Source organism: Hyperoodon ampullatus (genome assembly GCF_949752795.1).
Source record: "Hyperoodon ampullatus genome assembly, chromosome: 6".
NCBI lineage: Eukaryota > Metazoa > Chordata > Mammalia > Artiodactyla > Ziphiidae > Hyperoodon > Hyperoodon ampullatus.
The window spans coordinates 25,725,098-25,748,970 of NC_136919.1; the positions used below are offsets into that span (position 1 = coordinate 25,725,098).

The window sequence follows — 23,873 nt, forward strand, 5'->3', positions numbered from 1 at the left end:
AACTCCTTGCTTTTCTTTTCCTGAGAGTAACCTGGTCTGGGTACTTTACATACAGAGCCTGTCTCAACACAGTCTATTTGCCATTTTTCAGGGTAAGTCTGCATACAGACTTACATAGAGAGAGCAGGAAGAAGGGACTTGATAGGCCCCAGGCTTAAACCAGTCATTCCCCTGGGAGACAGGACAGACCCAGTTACAAAACAGGAAAGGTGTCACCTGGAAGTAGAGCTTGTTCTGGGAAGAGGTGGTACATTGTATGCATCCTAGACACTGGAAGGCATGAGGGTTCTGGCAGGAGGTTGGAACAGGGCAGTGGCTCTGGGAGCATGGGGACACAGAAAGCAAGCACTGGAATGTGGTCCAAGGGCAGGGGCTCATCTGGAGAACTGGGGAGCCAGGCCAAGATTCTGGTCCTTAGGGACAGGTGGGAACAAGGCAGGAACCAAATCCTGAAGCAGGTTATTGGGCTTGGCTGACATGAGGAGTGAAGCAGGGCTGCATTATTCCAACGGGGGACATGGAGAACCCTGGGACATAAGACCTAAGGCAAAGGTCCACGTTCTGAGCTGGCCCAGCACACAGCTACCTGGGAGCTAAGGCCAGGAGCTACTGACCTCTTGCTTCTTTGTTAGCTCTGACTGGCTGAGAGGGTTGGGTCCAGCGTCTGGACTGGGGTAGAGCCCTGCAGGAGGGACTGAGCAAGTGGGCCCAGCTGAGGACAGAGAGGCCAGGGGACAAGGAGCCAGGCAGGTGGACATTTCATAACTTCTCCTTGCCTTCCATCCTCCTATTAGTGGTTCATTGTCATCACTGCCCACAAAGGTAGGCTGGACGCCCCCCATCTCCCTAGCCCTTGAGTGTCTGTTCCTTCGTTTTTAATTGAAATATATTTTACATACAACATTGTGTACATTTAAGGTGTACATGTTGATTTGATACATTTATGTATTGTAATATGATTGCTGTTGTGGAGATAGCAGCTCTCTCACATCTCATAATTATCATTTCTTTTTTGTGGTTGGAATAAATAAGATCTAGACTCTTAGCAGTTTGAGGATTATAATATTAATACAGTGTTGCTGTCCGTATTCACTATACCGTGCATTAGATCTCCAGGATCTAGCTGTCTACTAGTTGCAAGTTTGTACCTTAAACCTCACCTCTCCTATTCCCCCACCCTCCTACCCCTGATAACCACCATCTTACTCTGTTTTTACAACTTTGGCTTTTTTAGATTCCACATATAAGTGACATCATACGGTATTTTTCTCTTTCTAATCTGGTGTTTACTTTGCCTCCAGGGGCCCAAAGGACCACCAGGACACAAAGGAGAACTTGGCCTCCCTGGACGACCCGTAGGTGTTGGGGGTTCTCGTATTGCATATGAGGGAGGACAGGCGGGCCAGGCTGGCCTGCGGGCAGTGGGTTTACTAAGGCCTCTCGCGTGGGTTTCAGGGTCGCCCAGGACTGAATGGCCTCAAAGGCGCCAAAGGAGATCGAGGGGTCATGATGCCGGTGAGTGCCACACCAGGGACCCAGCCCCATGCTGCCCCAGGGACGTGGCCCCAGGGCCAGTGTCCAGACGAGGGGCGGATGAGTGCCAGGTCCAGTGGGCAGGGCTCATGGACAGAATGCTCAGGAACGTTATTCTTCTTCCTCTGCTGCCACTTCCAAAGATCCTCCAGCCCAACCCTAGCCTCCGGCTTGCTCTCAGGAGGTCCCTGCCACCAAATCCACCTTAGTGGAGCATAAGCTTCCTCGTCCAGACCCCAGAGGGAGGGTGGGAGAACATGATCTGGGCTTTCTCAAGAAGTCTGGTTTCAAATCCCAGGTCTTCTGACTCGGGTAATATCCCGTCCTTCCTGGGTTACACAGTCCTGGGGGTTTCGCATGTTGCTGGGGGTGCTCGGTGAGCGCTCTTGAAAGAACGCGGAAGGTCGATCAGCTGTGTAGGCAGGGCCTCACAAGATGACAGACACCGGAGCATCAGCAGGGTCCCACGTCTGCAATAAGGAAGCCAGCATTTATTGAGCACTTACTGTGTACCAGACACTCTACAAAGTGCTTTTGAGGACAGGATCACAGTTTTGATAGTAACTCTCCTAAGAGAAACTCAGTGGTGTTCTTGTTTTACACAGGAGGAAACTAGGGCCTGTACAAGTTAGTGACCCCCTGAAGGTCCCATGCAGCTCAAAGTGTGTTGCTGCTTCTGTTTGCACCCCATGGTCGCCGCTTTGTATGCCTAGAAATGCAGAAATGCAATCGTATTGAATCACTGGGCACCGACTCACTCACCAAGCCTACCGGGGCTCCAGGTACAGCAGACACCGGTGCCTGCACTTGAGTGATCACGTGGAGCTTCCTCATGGGCCGGAGGCCTCTCACCTGTGGTCGTAGCCTCCCCCTCCCCCTCCCCTCCTGCAGCTTCTGCTGCAGGTCCAGCTTGGGCTCCAGGCTTGGCAGAGAAGACATTGCATGGTGTCAAGGCCAGGCTGACCTGGCTCTGAAAGTGACTCTGCCATCTAACAGGAGTCGGCGTTTATTGTTACACTTATGAGGGGCTCTCCCAGGCACTGTATCCTAGGAAGGCCTCGCTGCACCCGCCCCTCCATAGGAGGGATGCGTCGATAGAGGTGGTGGGCTCAGTATCCTCTGAGCACTGCTCTTGGGGTCAGAATCTGGCTTCCAGCCTCCATTCTGCCATGAATTGCTGTGTGGCCTTGAGCAGGTCACTTCCCCTCTCTGGCCCTCATTGTGTCCAGTTGTAAACCAGCGATACTTGCTCTGCTGTTGTGAAGCTGCAGCGAGGCCACGGGTATAGGTGTGCTCTGAGAAGAGGCTGGCCTACCCACGGGAAGAGTTAGTTGGCTTTAGAGGACCCTCCTTTCCTCGTTGTGTCTCCAAACCCTGGGGAAGTGTCCTGCAGCTGCCTCTGCATTCATAACAACCCGAACTCAGGGATGGCCTTTCTTTCCTCCCTTTAGGGCTCACCTGGCCTACCTGGTCCTCCAGGCCCCCCAGGACCACCTGGAGCTGTGATTAACATCAAAGGAGTAAGTTGGCAGTGGGGAGGTGGGGGAGACCCAAAGGAGGAGCAGGGAATGGCCCCAGGCCAGCCTGAGCTGGAGTCGGGTGTCCTGACTCCCTCCTCTCATTCTCACTTCCCACAGGCCGTCTTCCCAGTTCCAGCCCGGCCACACTGCAAAACGCCAGTAAGTAGCGTATAGTCACTGCCTTACAGAGCAGGCTTTGGCATAGAAAGCAACTCAGAGAAGATGAGTTTTTGTCTTGAGCCCCTTCTGTCTGTCAGTGTCCTCTTTGATGTCTTCTATCACCTGCATATAGACCCTTGAGTGGCTCGAGGTTTCTAGATAATACATTGTGGCACTGAAACGTACTGGGTCTTCTAAGGGCACACATGTGGACAGAGTGTGTCTTTTAATGCAGTCAAAAAGCAGTGTCTTGGGCTTCCCTGGTGGTGCAGTGGTTGAGAGTCCACCTGCTGATGCAGGGGACACGGGTTCATGCCCCGGTCCAGGAAGATCCCATGTGCCTCGGAGTGGCTGGGCCCGTGAGCCATGGCCACTGAGCCTGCGCGTCCGGAGCCTGTGCTCCACAACGGGAGAGGCCACAACAGTGAGAGGCCCGCGTACCGCAAAAAAAAAAAAAAAAAAAAAAAAAAAAAAACCAGTGTCTTTTGTTAGCTTCATGCTTGGAGCAGTATAAGAAGGGGGGAAATAGACCCCTTAAAATACAGATGAGAACAAAAAGGCAATTCTAACCAGCGCTCTTTGCATTGGGAGCTTTGGGCTAAAATCTATAACTGTCCTTTCTCAACTGTCATATTACTGCACAGCACACAACCCTGAGAGGAGGGACTTTCCCTCGCCCTTTGTAATGAGGAAACAAACTGTGACTCAGACAAGCACGCTGACTTGTCTAAGGTCACAGGACGGACGGAGCTGGGGCTATCGTGCAGGTTCCCTGACCACCAGGCAGCAGGTACAGGCACCCCAAGGGGTCAGACACGTGCCTGGTCGCCCAGCTGGTCAGTGCGGTGTTCCCGGGGTGTCACCCGTATTAGGTGTGGGGAAACCCAGGGAGAGTGGGCCTCTCCCCATGCGCAGGCATTAGTCATGGAACTGTGCATAACTGTTCTCTCATTCATTCAACAAATATTTATCAAGGACTTACCAAGTGTCAAGTACAAGTGAGGCCCTGGGACCACAGGGGTGAACTAGACAGGCGTGGCCTCTGTTCTCGGGAGCTTGCAAATTACAGTTTAGAAGATTCTTTGAAGTGGGTTCTTAACTGATGCCTGTTGGAGGTGGTGATGAGACTTGGGTCAGAGGCTTTAAAATGACGCAGTTTGGCTGAGTGTTTGCCCAGACATCTGTCCATGTCTAAACTTTGAGACACCCAAGTCTGCAGCCCAGGGCCTGGGAACTCTGGCATGGAAGGCAGAGGATAGGACCCTCCTGTGTAAGGTGACCAAGGGGCCTGCTGGCTCCCAGAACTACATAAGGACAACAGCTAACCAGGTCACGTTTACATCAGTGGCCTGAAAGGAATCCTAAAACGTCAGGGCTGGAGAGACCCTCCTGAGGGATGGCTGCCTCCCAGCCATAGAGAAGGGGAGACCTCTCAGCCCAGAGAGGCAAGGTCCCTCAGTGAGTTAGTGCCCGAAGCCCCTCCCAGCAAACATGATATCAGGCTTCAAATGAACCGGCCATGGGACAGTACTTGAAAAACTCAAGAGTTGTAAAAATGCTACTGCAATTACCGTGACCTGTGCTAGGACACTTTGCTGTGACCATGGCCTTTGGGGGTCATGACGTTCCTTAAAATAAGCCAAAGATGAACTCAGAGCATTTTGGATTTTGATTTCATGTTGCCTGGCTGGACACCATGCAGGCTGGGGCATGGATGTTTCTTGACCAGCTCTCAAAATGGACATTTGAAAAAGAAATGCTTCCTCTCACATCCAGAATTTCACAAGCCCCTTCTCATTTCAGCCCCTTTCTAATACCTTAACAATTTACCCTTAACAATCCACCCCTGGAGTGGAGCAACTTTATCAGCATAGCTGTAAGATAGCAGCTGGGCACTGCTGCCTTTATCGTTAACTTAGAAATATTTTTCCTGGAAAATTCCTGTCCCCTCCCCTCATCTTCTCTTGGTGACCCCTGAGCATCTTGTGACCCTGCACCCAAAAGCATGGGAGGATCTGGTGTGAGAGGGATCATTTTGATTCTGCATATTAACTGGGAAAAAGGTGAAGGTGAACTATTAAAAGCAGGGTGGCAGGTGGCTCTGTTTTAATAGACAAAGAAAAAAAGAAAGAAATGCAGGAATCTGGGGATGAACTGTGAAGGAATATTATCTTGAATAGCTTGGACTCCAGACCCCTGGCACTTAATGGGAAGTCTAGAATAGCTCCCCAATCTAATGATAACTCCCCTTTATTAATTATCACCACCATCAACTCCTGTTCAGTGTGCTCATCTTTGATTACACATGGCAGCAAAGCTAATGGCTGGCCCAGCTTCATGGCTTGAGTACATCACTTGCCCGAGTGCTTGACCTCTCACATGAATCAATCCTGATTGATCAGAAGGGAGGGCAAGAACACTCACAGTTGACCAGACCAAAATTGCCATGACTTTTTGTCTTAAAGCTTTGGGCTTTCCCTCTGCAGAGTTGTCCGGCCAGTAGGTCTCAGCCCAGCTCAGCTACATGATGCCCTCCCTGCCCCCACCCCCCGACCCTGCCCCTGTTGAAGGCCTAGGATGCCTTGCATTGAGGGATGCCAGGAAACTCGGGGCCTTTGGAGGCTACAACACCCAAGGAAGGCCTGACTCCATGACCTCACCCCTCACCCCCAGGACAGGGGACTGTGGCTCCCTGTGCATGCAAACAGCAGAACAGGGTTGCAGTGTATGACCTTGGCTTTCTCTCTCTCTCTAGGTTGGCACCACGTATCCTGGAAATTCAGAACTCATCACTTTTCATGGTACGCACTCCTGTCTTCACCTTGTTTCTCTGGGACATTTCCTGACCCTCCTATCTCTGCAGAGGTGGTTTCCAATTGTCCAGTGCTGGGCGTAGACTTGGTGGTCAGGAAGATCTGTCTGAGTGTCATGGGAAGGGTGGTAGCTGGACAAAGGCTGTGGGACTGGGCACCTCTGTTTGCTTGTGTCACCCATCTGCCTATTCTGTGCATCTTGGCTGAGCCTCCTAGCTAGCAGGCTGCACTCCATTTTTCCATTCATGTGTTAGTTTGTTCATAACACATCCACTGATAGCTTCTCCTTGCCTGGTGCTATCCTATGCACTGGGCTGAGACTGATGGATCCCATGCTCTTCCTGTCACCCAGGCCCTTAGACTCTGCTGGGTGAAACTATTTAAAAAGTCGTTACACTGCAGTATGCCAAGAGCTAATGCAGGGGAGGCCGTGGGAGCTCAGAAGGCCTTTGCTTCAGAGTGTTCCTGGACCAGCAGTGTCAGCACCTCCTGGAAGCCTGTTAGAAATGCAGAATCTCAGGCCTCATCGCAGACCTGCTAGACCAGGAGCTGCATTTTCACAAGCTCCCTCTGGGGTGTATACACAGTGCAGCGTGAGACACACTGGCTCTTCGTGATTAGTAAACATCAGCATGTTCGTGGCCTGTAGGAGCTTATCTGCCACACATTAGAGGGGGGATAGGGCAGGAGACGGGAGCCTGCAGGCAAGCAGTGACTCTGGTTCCCTGTCCCCACACATACTGTCACACCATGTGTGCCCTTTTTGATTGAGAAGTCTGAACGCTTGCAGTTTAAACAGGGAAAGGCCTTCCCCCACCCCCCACCCCCCCAACCAGTACTGATCTCTGGCTCAGCTCTGTCACTCCTGGCCTGCTTGGGTGGTGGTGTCCCTGCTGCTATCTGGCTTCATGGGTTTTTGGTCACTTTTGGTTACAAAGTCCAGGCTGTTCTCAAACTGCTTGTTCAGATCCAATTCAAGGCTCTCCCTTCCCCTGGTGCAAGGTGGACCTTGGGGAGGAGGTGGGGTGGAGCTGGATTTGCTTTCTTGGATCCCCAGTATGTAGGCACACATTGGTCAGCTGATCTCCCTCGGGAACCGGGAACTCAAAGATCTAGTGTCCACCCACTCATCTAGGTGGGGAAAGGGAACTGCTTCCCTCCCCAAACTCTGTACCCCCAGGAGGCTTTCTCTGAGCCCCTCTCCCAGGTAAAGAGTTGGGGGAGGAGAGAGGACTGTAAGGCCGGTTCTGCAGAAGCAGTGCTTCTCACAAGTCCTGTGGGGAGTGACTTACTGCACTTGGCAGTGGACTACTTAGTAGCACCATTAGCTGTCCTCTGCGGCACTCCCGGAGAGTCCTCCCCTCCCCTTACACCACCGTGCTGCCCAGGCTTAGGTGGGATGGGACTGGGAGCTTGACTTGGTGTTGAGTCTCAGTCCACGTGCATGAAGCCGTCTGGGGGAGTTAACTGTAGCCTCTGCTGGGCTCCCATGATGCACTGCTGGCACCTTCAGGATGGTACTTATTCCACCCTGCCTCACACTACCCTCACTGTGTCTGTCTCCTTGAGAGCTTTCCGAGGTCAGGAATTGTGTCTGCTGCATCTACCTCTGCCTCTCCATCGTATAGCAAAGGATTTTATACCCTCAATAGGCCTTTGGTGTTGAGTAGACTTAGCTCAAGGGGCTCAGTTTCAAAACTTGACTCAAAAATGTTTTATATAGAATGAAGGTGATTTTCCACTATCTTTTTTTTTTTTTTTAATGTGTGTGTATTTGGTGGCAGGTGTTAAAGGAGAGAAAGGATCCTGGGGTCTTCCCGGCTCAAAAGGAGAAAAAGGCGACCAGGGGGCCCAGGGACCACCAGGTATCCCAACTCTTGTTCTGGATCTTGCCCTTGATTTTTGTTTCTGAGAAATCCAATTGAGCCAGTAAGTAAGGCTAATTACATTACCACCCTGTCTACAAGCTCCATGGAATTCCAGAGACCCAGTCATGGGCAACACGTGTGCAAGATAGAACATTGTCAAGAAAGACCAGAAGTTCTGATCGTTCCAGCTTCATCTGCAGAACGAGGCCGGGAGAGGACCAGGGACAAGCCTAGGATGCCACAGGGTCACAGGATCTGGACTAGTGCTTGTTTCCAAGCCCAGTGCCCCCTCTGTCAGCTAAACCAATGTGGGGTCACTTCTGCTAGGAACTCATCATGGTTGCCAACTTGGAGGCTTTGGTGTTTGAATTTCTGAGATTGATTGTGGATTTTTAAAAAGCGTTTCTTTTTCAGGCCCTCCTGTGGATCCAACTTACCTGAGACATTTTCTGAACAGCTTGAAGGTGAGCATTTCTCAACATCTGGCCTGTGTTTCCAAGTTCTCAGGCTTATGTCAGAGACTGGTTCATCTGACTCTTACTGGATGTTCTCTGCTTCCAGGGGGAGAACAGAGACAGGGGGATCAAAGGAGAAAAAGGAGACTCTGACAGTGGCTCCTCTGTGTCAGGGCCCCCGGGCTTGCCGGGAAGTCCAGGCCTGGCGGTGAGTAGCGACCCCTCCACACCCCTTCCTCGGGGAGTCACGGCACTCCCTGAAGCCCCCCAGTGTGACAAGGCAGCTGGGAGCAAGGGCCAGTCACAGCACCACAGGCTGCAGGCAGGCCTTGGGCGTTGGCCTCTCTCCCCCATACTTGTTAACGGGTGGGGAGCCTGGCAGAGGCCACAGAGGAAAGGGAGCTAGCCAAGGCCACATGCACGCAGGTAGCTTCCAGGTAACCCACCACCGTGCCTTATTCACATCAGCGGTGGAAAACTCACTCAGCACAAAGAGTGGTTAATGATAAACACATCAGATAACAGAGGCAGAAGGGAAGGTGAGGCTGATGTTTTTAGGGGGCTATTTTGATTCTTTTGAAATTTCATCAAAGAAGGAGCCCGTAGATCGGCTTGGTCTTCTTAGGATGAGAAGTTTCTCCAGATCACAAAAGAGAAGTTCAAATTATGCCTCCACTGAGATTATGATCAGATCATTGACCCTCAGGGACCAGGAGCAAATTCTGGACCTGGAACTCGCCATGAGCATAGACCGAGCAAAGCCGGGAGACCAGGATTCTCTTTCCAGCTCTGCTGCTGATTTGCTTTGGGACCTCGGGCAAGCCCTGCCCCTCTCTAGGCCTCTGTTTCTCCATCTATGAAATGCCGAGGCTGGACTAGATGAGCTCCAGGGGCACTTCTGAGTCCAGGGCTCCCTAGGCTTCTCTGCTGTCATTCAACATAACAACTGGGCCACTGCTCTTTAGGTCTTCCACCTCCTGGCTTGTGCCAGGATTGAGGATGATGATAACAATAGAGGGTGTTTACTGACTTCTTATCAATGTCCTGACAAAAAGAACAGATGGGACTTCTAGTGACTAATGGTGCTTTCTCTCTTCTGTTACTGTGCACTTGACAGGGCCAGAAAGGGGAGACCATCGTCGGGCCCCAGGGACCCCCAGGTGCTCCTGGCCTGCCTGGGCCACCTGGTTTTGGGAGACCTGGTTCCCCTGGGCCACAGGGACCCCCGGGGCCACCAGGACCTCCGGCTATCCTAGGAGCAGGTCAGTACTGTGAGTGGTGCCCAGCGTCACCACACCTGGGTGGCATGTCAGAGCCACACTGTCCGACAGAGGGCTGTTTCCTGGATGGAGCCTTCTTTCTTTTCTTTTCTTTTTTTAAATTGAGATATAATTTGTGTGCCATAAAATTCACCCATTGAGAGCACACAATTTAATGGTTTTTAATATATTCACAGGGTTGTGCAGCCATCACCTCTCTCTAATTCCAGAACATTATCGTCACCTTAACTAGGAACCCTGTACCACTTAGCAGTCACTCCTCTTTTTCCTGATCTTTCCCTGATCTTGGAAACCATGAGTCTACTTTCTGTCTCTATGGATTTGCCTATTCTGGACATTTCATATCAATGGAATCACAAAATAGGTGACCTTTTGTGACTGGCTTCTTTCCCTTAACATAATGTTTTCAAAGTTCCCCCATGTTGTAGCATGTATCAGTACTTCATTCCTTCTTATGGCTGAATAATATTCCATTGTATGGATATACCACATTTTGTTTATCTATTCATCAGCTGATGAACATTTGAGTTGTTCCCACTTTTTGGCTACTATGAATAGTGCTGCTGTGAACATTTTTTGTACAACTTTTTGTGTGAACTTATGTTTTCAGTTCTCTTGAGTGTAATGCCTAGGAGTGGAATCGCTGGGTCATATACATGGTTACTCTACTTTTGGAGGAACCGCCAGACTGTTTTCCAAAGTGACTGCAGCATTTTGCATTCCCACTAGCAGTGTACAAAACGTTCCAATTTCTCCTCATTGTCAACAACATTTGTTATTATCCTATCTTTTTTATTCTAGTCATCATTCATTCATGTGAAGTGATAGCTCATTGTGGTTTTGGTCTGCATTTCCCTAAAGACTACTAATGATGAACATCTTTTCACATGTGGGTGGAAACTTCCTGGCTGCTTTGTCAGTGCCTGGGCCTTAAGGGACTTAAGGACCAGCATTGATTCTACCCTTCTATGTAAAAATTTCTTTACCCCTTGGTACCTCACTTCCTCAAATGAAAAATGGGTGAAGTAGAAGAAAATCTCCATTTATCAAGTACTTACCAAGTTCCAGGCACTCTGCTGGTCACTCTACTACATTATCTTACTGGATTCTCAGAAAGCCTTTCAAGGAAAGCATTAGCATCCACATTTTACAGAGGAGGAAAGTGAGACCCAGAGATGTTTAGGAACCTTTCCAAGGTCACACAGCTAATAAGTGGCATGAATGGGATTAGGACCCAGATCAGCGTAGCTCCGAAGCCTGTGTTCTTTCCATTGTGCCCATGGTGGAAAATAACAGCAGCAGCAGTAATAGCATGAATGCATCATTTTTTGTTGTTTGGGTTGGCATGAACCAGGTGTGGTGGAAGCACACCTGGGAGGAGACCTACAATGTCTGGGGCATCCGGGAGAACTTTACACAGGAGGTGACTTTGGGGCAAGTGACAGAAATGGAACTCAAACTAGCTCAAGTGCATAGGGAAACTTATTGGATGTGCAGGAGGGTGTGAACAATCAATTTGTAAGAGGGGCAGGCATGCAGTGAGACTTCAGGTGCAGCCGGAACCAGGGATTCAGTCCCTGCGAGGATTCTCTGGCCATCTCTTGCTCAGCTGCTCTCTGACTGCAGCATCACGCTTCTTCACCATAGACCATATCCTCTGCATGGCGAGAAAAACCGACAACCTACAGCTTCCACCATCATCTAGAAATCTTGGCCTTGTTTCTCAGTTTTAGTTTGAAAAGCCCTGGGGTGGGGATGTTCTGGGGAAGGACTCTGACTGACCTGTCTTGGGCCAGATGCCCAACCTTGGACCAATCGCCCAACCTTGGACCAGTCATCTGTGGCCAGGAGGTGGGATCACATGAGACCATGACAGCTCCTTCTGGACCTGAATGGTCATAGAGGTGAAGGGGAAGATCTCAGGAGCAAGTGAGGATGGTGGTCCTGTAAAGAGAGAAGGTGCTGGGTGGATAAAACCATAGGTGCCTATACAACCTTGAGGGATATATAGGAATTGCAAGAGGTGGAGGGGCATTGCAGGGTGAGTACAGGATTCAGAGACTCTGTTGTCCATAGTAGCCCTAAACTAGGGGGCCCTAGGACTCCTTGCTCCATTGAAAAGGATTACCCTTCACATAATATATAGCAATTCACAGTTTACAAAACACTCCCATATCCATTATCCCATTTAATCTTTTTTTTTAATTTTTAATTTTTTTAATTTGCTTATTTTTGGCTGTGCTGAGTCTTTGTTGCTGCGCGTGGGCTTTCTCTAGTTGTGGTGAGCGGGGGCTACTCTTCGTTGCGGTGCGCAGGCTTCTCATTGCGGTGACTTCTCTTGTTGCGGAGCACAGGCTCTAGGTGCACGGGCTTTTTTAGTAGTTGTGGCACGCAGACTCGGTAGTTGTGGCTCACGGGCACTAGAGCGCAGGCTCAGTAGTTGTGACGCACGGGCTTAGTCGCTCTGCGGCACATGGGATCCTCCCGGACCAGGGATCGAACCCGTGTCCCCTGCATTGGCAGGCGGATTCTTATCCACTGCGCCACCTGGGAAGCCCCTATCCCATTTAATCTTAACAGCAACCCCAAGAGGGAGATGAAATGCATAAGATTATAAAACTCATTTTATGGATGAAGGCACCAAAGCTCAGAGAGGTTAAGAGTCTGACTCAAGGTCACAAATCCTAGGAAGAGGCATGGCTGGGGTCCAAATCCAAGTCCTCAGACCTTGTCTCCACTAGACATTCACCACCTGTGTATGAATTTTCAGGTCCTGTGTCAGAATGCAGGCTTATTTGCAGTGACCTCAAAAACCTCATACAGTAATTTTACTGGGACTTGCACAAACATCCTTAACTCTGCCAAGAGTTTTGCAGATTCTGGGGGGAACTGGAAATCAGAGAGGTAGAAGGAGAGCAGTGGAATTGCTATAATAACATTTCTTTATGTTTGCCTAAAGTAAGGACTCTTCATTTGGGAACCATAAACTCCTAGAAAAGTCAAAGATGTGCCTCAGGGAGCTATCATCCCACTGACATTCTAAGTAGAAGTGTGTGTGTGGGTGTGTGTGTGTGCGGGCACTTGCAGATATGCATATATGCATTTTTCTAGGGGAGAGGGCAATAGCCTTGATTTGATTTTTAAGGGCATTTTGACTCTTCAAAAGGTAAGAATCTCTGGTTGGATGCTATACAATTTGCAAAGCACATTCCTAGTTTGTGTTCTTCTCAGTTCTCAACACAGGCTAGTGAAGAAATATCTGTTTACATTTCACTGATGAAGAAGCTGGGGTTCAGAGAGCTTGTTGTTTCCCCAAGATCACACAGCTGAGAACTGACAAATCAGGAACTTGAGTCTCCTGGCTGGATGGCCAGGGCCCCTGTCACTGCCCTACCCTGCCCCCCTGTAGCCTAGCACCTTCTCTTCTTCTTTCTGAGCCTGCTTCCTCTGTTCAGTAATTACCTGTTTGTCTCTTGGGGGAAATAAGTTGTATGAGTCAGAGCATTTTTGGATGCAAGTGACAGAAAATTCAACTCAGACTGACTTATACAAACAATTGAAACAACAGGAATTTATTCACTTATAAAACTGGAAAGTCTTAGGCATGACTTCATCCAGGGCTACAGTCAAGAATCTCAGTTCTCCCCCATACCAGTCAATGTGGCTGAGTCATATGCTGGGCACAGAGCTCCTAAGATTCGGTTACGAGGTGCAACACTTTGCAGCACTGTGAGTGGGGTGGTGAACGCTCCCCTCAGTGACCAGCTGCATGTCGGAGGCATTTTGCAGAGAGTATGCTTTTCTGTAACTTCTTTTTTCTGCTTTGTCTTAGCTGTGGCCATTCCAGGCCCACCTGGCCCTCCAGGACAGCCAGGGCTTCCCGGATCCAGGAACCTGGTCAGTATTATCATCAGTGTGTCTTCATCCTTCTGCTTTGGATGGGTTTCCTTAGAACTTTGGCTGCAGTGTTTAGGGGCTGGCACACCTTCTCTGTTGGAGTTAGGCCTCCAAGACAATAGAAATGGTATAATTTCACAAACAGGGTATTTAGTATCTCTTTGGATGACTTATTAAGTAAAAAGATACAGACTACAAAATCATTTATGATTTAAGTTCCACCTTTCCAATCCTTAATTGACTAAACTGTAACAAGAGCCAATCATATTACATCAAAAAACACAGGCACAAGACTGTAAACAACATCACAGGAGGCCCTGTGCTGGTTACATTTCCCCTGGGTAATGCAGCCTTCTCCATTCTACCAAAGGATGTCTCTTGTACTTTGTTACTCTGCAGATCATTGGAGCAGGATATGGCACACAGAGATTATTGTGATGCACAGAAAGAGGGACAAATACCTCATTAGGATGTCAGGAGTCCTAGGAATGCTCTTTGGGCTTTGATAGATTTTATTTGGAAATTTGGGCTGCCAGATGAAGAACTGTCCAACAGTGGATGGAATTTCAATATTTGGTACCTTTGGGGGATGCCTAAGTCATTTTAATTACAAAGTCATCTTCAAAGCTAGGTGAAAATTAAGTTTTTATAATCTTTCTCAGTTGAAAAGAAAAATAACAGCTTCCTTGGTTGATATTTCTTTGAGGCTTGACACTTCTCAATAGATTTTTCCAGCTTTTATGCCTGTGCCTGGATAGGCCAAGATGGCTGTCTGATCTTTGGCAATTTTCTAGACAGAGGAATTACAGACCCCCATTTTCTGCTGTGTATTTAATACTGGAACTACCCAGCCAGGCAAAAAAGATTTAAGACGTAGGTAGAGTAACTCACTTGCTTACATTTCTTACTCCAAATGAAAAGAAATTTGGAGCAGCATGAGCTAACAAAACACATGTAACAATGTTGGTGCCATTGTGCAGCTCACACAAACGGAAGTGGCAAAACTTACCAATGATTTTGCCAATACCAATGTCCAACAGAGCCAACTCTGCTAACAGTTTTTAAATGTCTTTGAACTCTCAGGATACTATCTTCTTTGTTTTAATTTGTTTATTGTAATTGAGATTTGTGTTTCAAGGTAATGCATGTTTTTATTTTATCGGAAAGAAAGTCCTTTGGTTATTAATGAAGTTATATATCTCTCTGTGGCACAATAAGCCTTTTCACTGACTGTGAGGGGATGGCTCATATTTGACTTTACAAAGAGGCCAGTTTTTCAAATTGTGCCATCGCTGTGATGATTACCGTAATGCTTGGAATTTAAAATTATCTGACAGGTTACAGCACTTAGCAGCATGGCTGACATGTTGCAGAAAGCCCATTTGGTCATAGAAGGGACATTCATCTACCTGAAGGACAGCACTGAGTTTTTCATTCGTGTCAGAGATGGTTGGAAAAAATTGCAGGTAATTCTTTAACAAACTGCCTCCAAGTACCCTCTAAAAATAACATTCTACTCCTGTAAATGCCATTTTTCTGACTTGAAAATAGGTGAACAGTTTCTAGTTGATGTTTCATTTTCAACGTGCTCTTTTCCTTAAAGCTGGGAGAACTGATCCCCATTCCGGAGGACAGCCCACCACCCCCTGCGCTTTCCAGCAATGTGAGTCGTTTCCCTGCCTTACCTCTAGCTCCTTCATTCACCAGCACTTGCTGAATCCCCTTGGCATCCAGTATCAAGCTCTCCAGACTCTGGACAGCCAGCTCTGCATGGTTCACTATCTGGCAGAAGCCCCAAAATTACCAAGTGCCAACAGAACATTCTCACAACAGCTGGAGGGAGAGCTGGACCCAGACGCTGGAGGCCTGCCATTCCCATGTCGTAGCTGAATCCTCTTGGGCAAGGGAATTCCCTTCTCTTGGCCTCAGTTTATTGATCTGTGAAAACACGGTTGGCATAAGCAATCTAGGAGAGCCCTTTAATATTTGACACTGAGACTTCCTTGCCTGATAAGAACAACAGCGGCTTGCGTTGTCCACTATTTTAACCTTACAGCTACCCTTTGAGGCAGGTGATAGCATTCCCACTTTGCAGGTGAGGAAGCTGAGGCTCTGAAGAGGTGCTTTGCTCTATTAAGGGAATGAGTTGGTTGTAAAACATGGACTTCTTCCTTGATTCAGCACTCTTTCTAAAAGTCTTGAGAATATCCACTCCCTTTCCGAGGATAGTTTTTTGTTCATGTGTGAAACTCTTCACAGTTAAGAGTGGTCCAAAGACCATGACAAACTGTTTAAAGCAGCTTTTCAAGAAACATTGCACTTGTACCTTAATGTACGGTGAAGAACAGATTGAATGCATATTCAGGACTGTTTTTTTTTTTTTTCCTTTTTTACCTGACAGTCTCATCAGCTTCAGCTTCCACTGGCGTCTATTTCAAGTGTTAATTATGACAGCCCTGCAGTAAGTACAATTCATGCATTTACTGTACAGATGCCGAAAGTGTGTCTGTCATGTGCCAGGCCCCATGCTTGGCACACAGTTCCTACCCTCAAGATGCATATAGACTAGCCAGAGAGGCAAATAAAAAATAGGTAATTCCAATACAGTGTGAGAAGTCGTTTGGGCGAGGCAAACGCAGGGTACTGGGAGTGTAAGGAAGGTCAAAGAAGTCTGCCTTCTTTGGAGGAGGTGACCTTTAAATCATGACCTGAAGGACAGTTGAGAGCAGGGGAGAGCCAGGTAAGGGGAGGGGAATGGGAGTTCCAGGCAGAGGGAGTGTGGAACAGAGGGAGGCAAGGGCAAGTGCTGTACATTTCTCTAATTCCAAGTATTTCAGTCTTGCTGAAGGAGTAGGGTTCAAGGCAGGGAAGGGAAAAGTATAGTCTGCACAGGGCAAGGTCAGTCATCAAGGACCTGAAAGCCAAGCCAAGGGCTTTGGCCTTTTCCACTGGGCAGTGGGGGAACAATGAAGGATTTTAAGGAAGACAAGGGTAAATAAGAGAAGGGCATCAGAGAAATTACCTTGCTTATAATGTACAAATGGATTAGAGGGCACAGGACCAGGGACAGTTAAGTAGTTACTGTATTATCTGAACTAGGATCACAGCAGTGAACATGTAGAAAAGTGGGCAGATGGGAGAGAAATTAAGGAGGCAGGAGTGACAATTTGGTCATTGATTGGGTATGGGGCAGTGAGGATGAGGGTGATCAGGAATGATGCCCAGGTTTCTGCTTGGGTAACTGAGTGGTGATAGATTTTTTTTTCCCAGGGATCATTTTGTTGCTTAGACCTGAGACTCTCACTCTATTTCTTCACTAGCTTAAATGAAGATTTTATTCAGATAATTGCAGGAACCTCATGGAACTCAATTGCAGGAAGTACAACAGGGCCTGTGGACTCTTGTTCCTGCTATTAGTATCTCTACAGACCAGCCTCTGCAAAGGTCTTTCCTCCTGCTTCCCCTCCACCCCCACCCCAGCACACAGACATAGGTTACATCTGCAAAGCTTGCGCACAGCCTTGGGTTGCCATGGCACTGATCCTGGCCTCAACGCTATGGGATCTTACAGCTGCAGAGCTCAATACCACCTGACTCAATTCAGAGCCTTGGGAGAGGTAGTCTACATGGGTCAGTTGCCTACTCCCAGTCAAATCAAGAGTAGCCAAGGCACTTCCCTGGTGGCGCAGTGGTTAAGAATCCACCTGCCAATGCAGGAGACACGGGTTCGAGCCCTGGTCCGGGAAGATCCCACATGCTGCGGAGCAACTAAGCCCATGCACCACAACTACTGAGCCTGCGTACCATGACTACTGAGCCCATGTGCTGCAACTACTGAAGCCCACATGCCTAGAGCCCATGCTCTGCAACAAGAGAAGCCACCACAATGAGATGCCCACATACCACAACAAAGAGTAACCCCCACTCGCCGCAACTAGAGAAAGCCCGTGCGTAGCAACAAAGACCCAACGCAGCCAAAAATAAATAAATAAATAAATATATTTTTTAAAAAAAGAGTAGCCAAGAGAGGAATGGAGATGCAGATGTGGAGAGTGGATTTGTAGACACAAGGGGTGGAGGGGATGAATTGGGAGATTGGGATTGATGTATGTGCACTGCCATGTGTAAAATAGATGGCTGGCGGGAGCCTGCTGTGTAGTGAGGGGAGCTCGGCTCAGTGCTCTGTGGTGACCCAGGTAGGTGGGATGGGAGGCAGGTGGGAGTCGGGTCCAGGAGGGAGGAGATATGTGTATACATGGCTGGTTCACTTCGTTGTGCAGCAGAGGCTAGCACAGCATTGTGGAGCAACTATACCCCAATTTTTTAAAAATGTAAAAACAAAAAAAAAGGAGCAGCCAAGAGAATGAAATTGAATGGCCTGAGGCCACTCTTTTTAGCAGGTATTGTGGGGACACTTTCAAAGAAGAAGGCGTGGACTTGGCGAACACCAGAAACACATTTCCTTTAGTGCTGCCATCCACCGAGCAGGAACTAATGTAGGGCCTGGTGAGCCTGCGGTACCTGTAGGATATCTGAGTGGAGAGCACCAGGAGGAAGCAGGATCAGAAGGTCTGCAACCCTGCAGTGGGTCTGGTCTGGAGATACAAACTTGGGAGTTTTCAGCAGAGCTATGGAAATTGTCTTGGGGATGGTAGGATTCCCAAAAGAGAATCTATACGGTGAGAAGAGATTGGATTGCGAGGAGCAAAAACAAAAAGGAACTGATGGAAGACATACGAGAAGGAAACTGGGAAGCCATCGCCAGAGAGGAAGAAAGGATGCCAAACAAGATAGAAGCCAGCAGTGTCAAATGCTGCCAAGAGGCCCACTGAAAGAAATAAAAGGTGTTGTTCAAATTGAGAAACTAGAGAAAAGCATTTCTGTAGCATGGAGGGATGCCAACAAGATTCTAGTTGGTTGCAGAGTAGATGGGAGGTGAGGAAATAGAGAAGCAAGTATAGGTAACCCTTCAAAAGGCTTAGTTATGAGGGGAGACGTTAGGGAAGTAGCTACAAATTTTTTAAATAAATTCTAAGGCAATACATATTCATTGTAGAAAATTTGGACAATGAATAAAAAGAATGGGGAAGGGGACTTTCCTGGTGGTGCAGTGGTTAAGAATCCACCTGCCAATGCAGGGGACCCGGGTTGGATCCCTGGTCCAGGAAGATCCCACATGTCCCAGAGCAACTAAGCCCATGTGCTGCATCTACGGAGCCCGTGTGCTGCAACTACTGAAGCCCACACACCTAGAGCCCATGCTCCACAACAAGAGAAGCCACCGCAACGAGAAGCCCACGCACTGCAACGAAGAGCAGCCCCCGCTCGCCACAACTAGAAAGAGCCTGCGCGCAGCAGTGAAGACCCAACGCAGCCAAAAAAAAGAATGGGAAAGAAAATAGTAAATCACTTATAATTTTACACAACTACAACCATCTTCAAAAAGCCATTTTAACGTTTGATTGTGGAAATGTCACTGTCTTCATAAAAATGATATCTATTCATGATAGAAATGTTCCAGCGGTTAAAGGTATAGAAACATGAGAACATAAGAGCCCCAATCTCACCATTCAGAAGCAGCCATCATTGCAAACATTTCTCTGTGCATCTCCTTAAAGAAGGAGAGGTGGAGGTGGTGGGGTTGGAGGTGTGGCAGGGAGACCTGCGCTCACCGCTGCCCTTTTCCTAGGTGTCCCCTGGTATCAGGGAAGCGCAGTCCTCTTGCGACCACCCTTGGGTGTAGCCCCCAGAAACACAGCAGCAGAAAGGTGATGAGACCATAGGGCCTCTTCCCTCGGGTGCCACGGTCTTCAGACACATAAGAGGGAGGAAGATGGGTTTAAGATATTTAACAATATTTTCCTTTTCTGGCGACTTGGGCCCGGGTCCTGCACCAGCTCTACGCTAATGAGATAGAAGTTACTCCTGGCATGAGACTGAGGAGGGAGATGGCTACTCCTTGATTATGGAGTATAATTCAGAGGGTACAGCAGAAAGGGCTGGGAGAGAGGGCTGCAAAAGAAGGCTGGGTTTGGGGAGAGAAAGAATGGGAGAAAGCAGATTATGGAATGGCTTTTATTTGGGTTCCTGATCAAGGTGGCAGGAATGTTAGGCTAGAATTACTGTATGACCCCTAGTTTCCAAAAGGGTCTATCCCAGCAGTCTTAGTAATAAATGTCATGACCTCCTTTCAATGCCTTTTCCCTCTGGTCCCTCATGATCAGCCCCAGCCCTATTCAGGAGGTGGAAGAAAGGGCAGGAGGCAGATAGCTTGATGTAGCTCTGAGATCTAGGACCAAAGCCAGCTTAAAAACTAGAAAACCGGGCTTCCCTGGTGGCGCAGTGGTTGAGAGTCCGCCTGCCGATGCAGGGGACACGGGTTCGTGCCCCGGTCCGGGAAGATCCCACATGCCGCGGAGCGGCTGGGCCCGTGAGCCATGGCTGCTGGGCCTGCGCGTCCGGAGTCTGTGCTCCGCAACGGGAGAGGCCACAACAATGAGAGGCCCACGTACCACCAAAAAAAAAAAAAAAACAAAACAAAACTAGAAAACCCCTCCTAGAAACTCAATGAGGGGCAGACCCACAGATGGCCTGCCTGCAGGCTGGATTCAGATCTCTGAAGTGCTTTATTTTGTTGTTTTTCTCATATATGGAAGAAATTTCTACTATTTAGATCTGTTCAGATTGCTGACACAGGCTGCTTTGGGAGACCTGAGCTCTCCTTCCCTGGAGATGGTCCAGCAGGGGCTAAAATTCCAATGTCAGGTAGAGGTTGAGTAAGGTGACCTCTAGCATGCCTTCCATTGCAGCGTCTGGGATCTTATTAGGAACATGTGATGGTTATGGGGGTTGGAGTTTGCTTTAATTCTTCAATTGCACTGTCTTTTCTCTCACTTTTTTCAGCTACACTTGGTCGCTCTGAACACACCATTTTCTGGGGACATTCGAGCTGATTTTCAGTGCTTCCAGCAGGCCAGGGCAGCAGGACTGTTGTCCACCTATGAAGCATTCTTATCTTCCCATTTGCAAGATCTCTCTACAGTTGTGAGGAAAGCAGAGAGATATAGCCTTCCAATAGTGAACCTTAAGGTAAAAATAAATATCGTTCCCATTGCCTCCTGGATGGACTGGTCTCCCCAGGGACTAGAGGCAGTTGCCACTCCTGACATCATCAGAAGTATGCTGTTTCAAGGCCCTGATTAGCTGTGTGACTTTGGGTGGTTACTTTCCCTCTCTGGACCTCAGTTGCCTTATATTTACAATGGCCCTTCCTGTTTGGATGGTTTATGACCCTTGGAGCAGACAGGAGGGATAGTAATGACCTCTTTCATTTATATAGCTTTTGTGTTTGTTTACAATGCACTTCATATCGGGTGTAATAGATACACCCGATAAAAATGGGAGTTATTCTTTTCTGTTTGTCAGATGAGGAAACTGAGGCTCACAGGGAGAAAGCAGTTTACTCAAAGTCACTACAAACTGGAATTAGTTTCCTTGACCCCCTCTTGGTTCCACCTGAGGATGCCTTCTGTAGAGCACTGGCTCAGTGGCACCAGAGAACAGCTGGTGAGCACTGGTCCCAAAGCAGAGCCACTCTGTCCTGCACCCTGGTTTGGTACCCTCAGATATTTCTCTGCCCTCATTCACTGGCAAGGCAGGGCCCCGCATCATCCCTCAGTTACACCATGGAAATAGCCTACTCCTTTAAGGCCACAGAGGGGCAGCTCTGTTGCTGCTCACACACATCCTGGGTCCTGACCCCTAACCAGACCTCAAAGGTGTTTCGAGACCCTTTGGTCCCTGTGAACCCCAGTACTCCAGTTTGGAACCTTGAGGCTGGCAAGTCCATCCTGACCCCACACCCAGCACTTCCCATCCCATCTTCCAAGGTTCTGTTCTACCACATTCACCCACTCAGATTGTATTCTTGGAATACAAATAACCGAAGGAAAAGGAGTAAGAAATTCATCTCCACATCATCCACTTGTAGGTTGGCACAAGGCTTGGCACAAATTTGAAGCCCAGTATATACGTTTAAAATAGCAATGATAGGGCTTCCCTGGTGGCACAGTTGTTGAGAGTCCACCTGCCGATGCAGGGGACACGGGTTCGTGCCCCGGTCCGGGAAGATCCCACATGCCATGGAGTGGCTGGGCCCGTGAGCCATGGCTGCTGAGCCTGCATGTCCGGAGCCTGTGCTCTGCAACGGGAGAGGCCACAACAGTGAGAGGCCCGTGTACTGCAAAAAAAAAAAAAAAAAAAAAAAGCAATGATAAAGACCTAAAACACACTTTTGATAGGGAGGAGACTTTATACACATATAGTAAAAGAAATTACCTCAAGAAATAAGACCGTAAAGCCAAAAGGGTTCAAGGAAAGATTATAAAATCAAACCACAAGTATTTCCTGAGTTCTCACTCTGTCCAGGATCTGGGATTGGGGTTAGGGACTTCTGGGCCTTGAAGAATGGATAAATATTTGCAGGCTGTTTGTATAATGATTCTAACATGACATTTTGTCTCCATAGGGCCAAGTACTTTTTAATAATTGGGACTCAATTTTTTCTGGCCATGGAGGTCAGTTCAATACACATGTTCCAATATATTCCTTTGATGGCCGAGACGTAATGACAGATCCTTCTTGGTAAGTAGAGATGGAAGCCCTTGAAGTATATCATATGATATATACAGTTTTAGGAGACAGTCTAACAATGGAATGCCCTTATCAGCTGCTCCTCTGGGGTGCTGCCAGCGTAAAGCCTCAGTGAGGCAGCCAGGGGCCATGGAGAGAGCCTGGCCATGGAACCGGGAGACCTGGGTCCAGTAACTTAATATGGGACCTTGAGCAAGGCACTTCCACTCTTTGAGCCTCAGTTGCCTCACCTGTCAAATGGGCAGGATAATCATATCCATATGGATAAGACTGTTGTGAGAATTAAGTGTGAGAACATCTAGCATACGGTAGGCACTTAATAAATGGTAAGTAATGCTATTCTTGGTGATTCTTTAACCCTATACTGTGAGTTGCACTCTCATTCTTTGAAAATTATTTATGCTTTTAAGAATAGAACAACTCAGTAAACTTTTCCTCAGTGTCTACTCTATGCCAGGCCTAATGCCAGGCCTGGAAGGCACAGTAATAAACCTACCCAGCCCCTCTCCTTTCAAAGCTCATAGTCTGTGGGAAGATAGACACAGACTAGCTACAATTCTAGACGTAATATTGTCATTGGAAAATGGAGAAACAGATAAGATGGTAGGAGCACAGAGGAAAGAGTCATTATTCCTTGGTGGTGAGAATCAGGACGGCTTCCTGTAAGAGGGGGCATTTAACGGACTTGTGAAAGATGAGAAGGAATCACTGAAAATTAAAGCGAGGCCATTCCAGACTAAGGGGCCTCATGAGCAAACGTTCAGATTCACGAAAGCAGAGAGTATGATTTCAGAGCAAGTACAAGCTGGATATGGTTGGAATGCAGTGTGTTCAGAAAGTTGGAAACAGTGATAAAGACAGAGAGGTGATGTGCAGTCAGACCCTGGAGGGTTCAGGAGTTTGACTTAACTCACCAGACTTATGCCAATTTGCTCACCGAGATATGCCACAAAGAAGGGTCATTTCAAAAAGTAACACAACAAAATTCCTTTTCAGGCCCCAGAAGGTCGTTTGGCACGGCTCCAGCACCCACGGAGTCCGTCTTGTGGATCAGTACTGTGAAGCGTGGCGAACCGCCGACATGGCAGTCATGGGCTTGGCCTCCCCGCTGAGCACGGGGAAGATTCTGGACCAGAAAGCATACAGCTGTGCTAATAGGCTAATTGTTCTGTGTATCGAAAACAGTTTCATGAGAGATGTGAGGAAGTAATGACCTTCCCATGATTCTTAAGAGTTTTCCAATTTTTTTTATGTGAAGAGTTGACACTGAAACCTAAAATGTTTAAACATTGTAAATATTAGTTTTTTATTACACATTCATCACAACAGCAACCAAAGAAAACATACCTCAATACACTCAAAACTGAAGACATAAAGGACTCAGATCAAAGATAAAATCTGATCCATCTATTGGTGCTAGATTCTGCAGGAAACCCATGCAGTGTAAACACATCCCAACACGGTTAAACAGCAAGTTGAAAACAAAGGCCTTGGCACTCTGCCCACTGCATCCTTCAGAAAGTGATTTCCTTCTTTTAACCGTTGTTGACTGTAAGATGTCCTTCATGTTTTCTTACAAAGTCAGTGTTTAGAAGTGTACCCCTTTCTAAGTTACGTGCAGACCAAATGTTGTACTTTAATATACATCCATTGTTTGCAACTGCTATTCATACAGAGAAACAGAACTGCTCAAAAT

General features: G+C 48.0%; 1 protein-coding gene across 1 annotated transcript in view; it reads left to right on the forward strand.

The window, feature by feature from the left end:
* The window catches only part of COL15A1 (collagen type XV alpha 1 chain), a gene marked incomplete at both ends in the record, with an annotated part of 69,339 nt that extends 45,952 nt beyond the window's left edge, over positions 1–23,387 (forward strand). The window contains 16 exons of the mRNA XM_079706684.1: positions 1,302–1,355; positions 1,456–1,515; positions 2,985–3,053; positions 3,171–3,212; positions 5,968–6,013; positions 7,810–7,890; positions 8,308–8,357; positions 8,455–8,556; positions 9,466–9,610; positions 13,461–13,525; positions 14,863–14,991; positions 15,129–15,188; positions 15,927–15,986; positions 20,429–20,614; positions 22,053–22,168; positions 23,174–23,387. Coding sequence (XP_079562810.1) covers positions 1,302–1,355; positions 1,456–1,515; positions 2,985–3,053; positions 3,171–3,212; positions 5,968–6,013; positions 7,810–7,890; positions 8,308–8,357; positions 8,455–8,556; positions 9,466–9,610; positions 13,461–13,525; positions 14,863–14,991; positions 15,129–15,188; positions 15,927–15,986; positions 20,429–20,614; positions 22,053–22,168; positions 23,174–23,387 — 1,479 coding nt within the window. The remainder of the gene's footprint in view (positions 1–1,301; positions 1,356–1,455; positions 1,516–2,984; positions 3,054–3,170; positions 3,213–5,967; positions 6,014–7,809; positions 7,891–8,307; positions 8,358–8,454; positions 8,557–9,465; positions 9,611–13,460; positions 13,526–14,862; positions 14,992–15,128; positions 15,189–15,926; positions 15,987–20,428; positions 20,615–22,052; positions 22,169–23,173) is intronic.
* Between the last annotated feature and the right edge of the window lie 486 nt (positions 23,388–23,873).